The 5,000-nt window shown below is 37.6% G+C and overlaps 1 protein-coding gene across 1 annotated transcript in view; it reads left to right on the forward strand.

The window, feature by feature from the left end:
• The window catches only part of LOC138000777 (calpain-15-like), a 64,282-nt gene that overhangs the window by 49,293 nt on the left and 9,989 nt on the right, over nt 1-5,000 (forward strand). The window contains exon 12 of the mRNA XM_068847419.1: nt 3,730-3,938. Coding sequence (XP_068703520.1) covers nt 3,730-3,938 — 209 coding nt within the window. The remainder of the gene's footprint in view (nt 1-3,729; nt 3,939-5,000) is intronic.

A 5,000-nucleotide genomic window follows, 5' to 3' on the forward strand; every position in this document is an offset into this window, starting at 1 on the left:
GAATTTGGTTTGGAGCAGATGTTTGAGAAACGTGTTTGGCACGCCAGGCCAACTACGTTTCTCATTAAGAATATTTTCGTACGTTTTTCGGTGTTAGTCACCGTTGTTTCTGGTCTTACCACTTGTGTGTTATTCGAGAATGTTATTTTTCCGTATTTCCTAGATATAACTCGCCTTCACTTCTTCTCTGGTTTCTCTGGCCTGTCATTGCAGTTCCAGGTCGGATTCATGACAGATAAGCTGTTCTCTTTCATGTGCGGTTTCCTTTTATGTATAAATCAAAGGCTTTTACGCAGGTTTATTATGGTAAATTGGTACAAGTGGGAATCGTACGGCTGCCCTGGCAAAGCACTTTTGCCGCCTGCGTTTGATAATTTATGTATCGGGCCGAGCCTTAAGCCCGTCCGCCTCTCCGTGTAGTCCTTTGTTTAACTTCTGTTATGTAACAACCTCAGACGTCGATTTTCTCTGTGAATCCACTATTAGGTACGGTTTTTATTCTGCAATTTTTTTCCTTATACTTCTTTTTATATTTATGTTTCCTGAATTGCACCGACTTTTTCTTCCCGCAAGTATGAGAGAATCTGGCCTAAAAACGATTTTGTAAAGGAAAAAGCTTAAAGTTAATGATGTTAACGTGGTACTGACGTGTTACTGACGCCGATTGACACGAGCTTGACAGGGCAGGTTCTGGTAGCTGTAAAAGAAAACTTTTTAGCCTAGTTAAAGGGATTCTATCAGTCAGCCTGTGTGAGAACACTGTAGGTCAAGTTCCCGAAATAAACACAGAGGGTCAACGAATTTAGTGTTGAAGGTATTTCCCTTCTCCCCCAGGAAGTTTTCTTTCAACAATTGTAATCGAGTGGCTTCCTTATTAAGCGACAAAACAAATTTCTCCTTTATGCACTTAAATTTGCGTAGCTTGCTAAAACATATTGACCAATAGACCTTTTTCGCTTGTACATTTTGTTTTCCCAGGTCATGCGATAATACTCAGGAGGTTTGGTCCCTTTTCATTAAAAAGTGCATGCAGACATATTCGTGCTTGCATGCACTCTTTTAGATGAACAAAACAAAGGACCAAACCTCCTGAGTATTATCACATGACCTGTATTGGAAACAAAATGTACAAGCGAAAAAGGTCTATTGAATTAATGCTTAGAAGTTAAATAAAAAAACCATTATCTGTGATGAGTTTTTCAGAAACGTGGCTGGCAAATTGCATTGCAGATCTGGTTGACATCACTGGTTATAATTTTGTCTCAAACCGTCACAAATCAAAAACAGGCGGCGTAATAGGCAGTTATTTGCCAAACGACCTTCAATATAAACTCCTTAAAAAATGCAAATTGTCAGATCTGGAGACAATCAAGTATTTTTTCGTGGAAATTACAGTTCCCTATGGGAAAAAAAATCATTACTGGATGTGTGTATAGGTCATCGAATCAAAATACTGCCTTCATTTGTTCACACGTTATTTTTGCATGCATTTATTCCTCAAATCTCCAATCCAACGTGCCTCACCTCTTACTCTGCAACTCTAATCAATAATATATTCACTAACAATCTTTCACAAAGTGTTTTAAGTGGTATTGTCCTAAACGATTTATCTGATTAGGTACCGGTTTTCGCTTATTTTTCTGGCAAAACCTTGACGCGCGATGGAGAAAATAAAGTACTTACTTACTTACTGGCAAAAATCTGCATAAATTAACCAAAAACGTTTCAAACACAAACTGGTCCTCATTTCTTGATGAAGATCCCAATGTGGCTTATAATATCTTTGTAAATGAATACTCCAGAGTGCCTGCTTCCCTTTAAAGGTCATGAAGGGCAAGCTACCAAACAAGTACAGCTCTTCTTGGCTCTGCCCTTGACTTTTGAAATCTATCAATAAGAAAATCAGATTATACAAAAAATTCACCAGATTTCTTAGATCATCCAGTTAGTGTACATGTACGTCTAAAACCCACAAAAATAAACTGAACCATTTAATTCGTATTGCAAAACGTAAATACTATGATACTAAGTTAGAGAGCGTCAAAGATGACCTTTGAACGACATGGAAATTGCTTAACGAGGTTATGAATCAGCATAAATCAAATCACCTTTCCTTCCATCATTTAAATGTGAGGGTAAAATGATAACAGATCCTGTGGAACTTGCAGATAAATTTTGTAAATACTTTACTAATATGGGATGTAAATTCTTCTTTTCTTGGTGATAGTGATCATCCTCCTGTTACCCTTAAACCTACCGACACCAGCGAACTGGAAAGCATTTGTGGCATGTTTGCCTCGAGTACAGCTCCGGGGTTTGACAATATTTCAACGTGTGTAATTAAACACTCATTTCACTTGATTTTTGCACCTTTGGCAAATATCATAAATTTCTTTTTACAAAAAGGCATTTTCCCTGATAAACTGAAAATTGCTAAAGTGATTCCTGTTTATTATAGCAGACGATCCTAGTCTTCTTCTACTCTATAGACCTATTTCAAAGCTGCCCAACTTTTCAATTTTTTTTCAAAACGTAATGCACAATCGCCCTACAGAATTTGTAAAGCAATTTAATGTATTATACCGCTTTCAGTTTGTATTTCGAAAAAAACCATTCAAGGTCCCATGCTCAAATCCATCTAATAAATAGAATCTCTTCGGCAATTGACCAACGTGAAACTACTGTAGGCGTTTTCTTAGATCTCTCCAAAGCTTTGGACACTCTTGACCATTTTCGAATTCTCACGGCTGGACTGGATCTAGCATGGAATGGAGGCTAATGCGGGCAAATCTTTTCAAATGCAAACTAATTTGCCCGCATTAGCCTCAACTTCATGCTAGGTCCAGTCCAACCGTTAAAATACAAAACTGGCCTATTCAAGTTGCAGCACTGTGGTATCTGTGATGTAGCTCTGCAATGGATAAAAAGCTACTTTTCTTGCGGCCAACAATTCGTTCAAAGCAACCAAACGTGTTGAGTTCAGACCATAAAGTATAGAGTTCCTCAAGGATCTATCTTATGTTCTTTGTTCTTTATATTGTTCATAAATGATCTTCCTAAAGCTTCCAATTTAATAGAGCCTCTACACGAGTATCGTTTTTTTCTCACTGTAATCCCAACTACTTAGAGAATTTGCTAAATAGTGAATTTCAAAATGTTGACGTTTGGTTAAGATGTAACAACTGAAGCTTTCAATTAACATCAATAAGTAACTCATGTTATTTTTTTTTCCGAGTCAGAAGAAATTCAACCACAGTTGCTCTCTCTCTTTCGGAGGTCAATCTCCAATACAAAGCAATGTAACTAAATTTCTTGGGGTGTATCTAGATGAACATCTTACATGGAATATCATATAAACGTTGTATGTAAACAAATCGCTAAATCAATTGTACTTTATTCAGGACGCGTTTTTACTTATCTTTAAGACCACTATTTACAAAAGCGAGCTGTGCGAGCAATCACAAATCCATACTATTTCCTGCTTTGGTTGTGGCCAGAGTATGTGTTCCTGGCGCTGACCAAAAAAACGCAGACTCAAAAGGAAGCCAAAATGGTTTCACAACAAACGAGGTACAGCCAGGTCCGCATATTTTTCCATAAGAAAGAGGTCTTTTCAAAGTATGATTTACCTCTTTATATTTGGGTTCCATATGACATACGGCATTCAATTGACTTTAAAGGAATTAACACGCTTGTTTCACGTTCTCATTTTTCAATCCTTTTCTTTAGTTTGTTCAGCTTTCAATCATTGGCAATCATTCGAAGCACAGAGAAACGAAGTGGCTGGAGCATCTTTCGTCAATGAGGACATTTTTCCAAATTATGTTCTGGCAGTTCATAGCTCACGCCCTGTGATGTTGGAACAAGTGGTCATGCCCCAGTTTTGTTTAGCTGATACCTTTCTATTGCTGGCTACGAAGTACGGGAAACGACATGAGGTGACGATAGTAAATAGTAAGACATTTCTGAGTTCAGCTCACTCTCCTTTTCATTCAAGTCGAGTCCGCTAGATACTGTCAGCTCTTGAAGACAAAATCCATATCCCCACGCAGTCATGTAATGTTCTGTTTAGTAGATACTGATGAAATGTCCAGATTAAAAACAACTTGTTTTCTTCATTAATTATTTTTCAAAATAGCGAAAAAGTGGTCACCAACCGCTAAAGCACGCACTGTACTGTAACATGAAACGAGCTTAAACATCAAAGTTATGAAAAACAAAATAATCATGATTTTTTCAAATTGATGCACCAAAATGTTGATGTGCTAGAGAACACAATAGACCGGATACATAAATGGCGGCCAAAAATATATTCTTTTGTTTATGTGCTAATTAGCCTCACTAGCCTCGTTTGCATGGACAAAATACAATTGGAAGCTTGCTTGAGAGCGAGGCTAGTGAGTCTCATTAGCACATAAACAAAAGAATACATTTTTGTCCGCCATTTATGCATTCGGTCAATAGTATCTTACAATGAAGGGAGGCCTAGATTTTTATTGGCTAATCGTGCTTGTTACCATGACGACTCATATCCTCACACGTGGAAGATAAAAATAATATCTTCACTGTGCGCGGTGAAGATATGATTTTTTGGTAAATAGGAAAATCCTAGTATTTCATATCAGTATCTCTATAATATAAACATTTCTTTCATCGATTCCTTTCACGGGAACACATGAGACCAACAAATTAACCTGCCCCCAACTATGTGGCTTCATACGGTCGCTTACTTCGTAAAGCATTGCACTGGCATCGTAGAGGTCATGGGCTCGAATCTCGTTGGAGCCACCGAAGTGTTTCAGATGTTTATAAGAGACAAGTGCTAAAATTGTCCAGGCGCTCTAATTCAGTAATTATCTCAGTCGTTGGTTCGTTCGAATATAGTAGATCCATGGTACGTCATATTTTTGAGTACGTCTAACCAGTTATAGGTTTTAAGCATCTTTTAGACCACCCTAGCTGCCATTCCTTTTTTTTCCTCAATCATCAGTTGTATCGTA

Source organism: Montipora foliosa, chromosome 4 (assembly GCF_036669935.1).
Source record: "Montipora foliosa isolate CH-2021 chromosome 4, ASM3666993v2, whole genome shotgun sequence".
Taxonomy (NCBI): Eukaryota; Metazoa; Cnidaria; class Anthozoa; order Scleractinia; family Acroporidae; genus Montipora; species Montipora foliosa.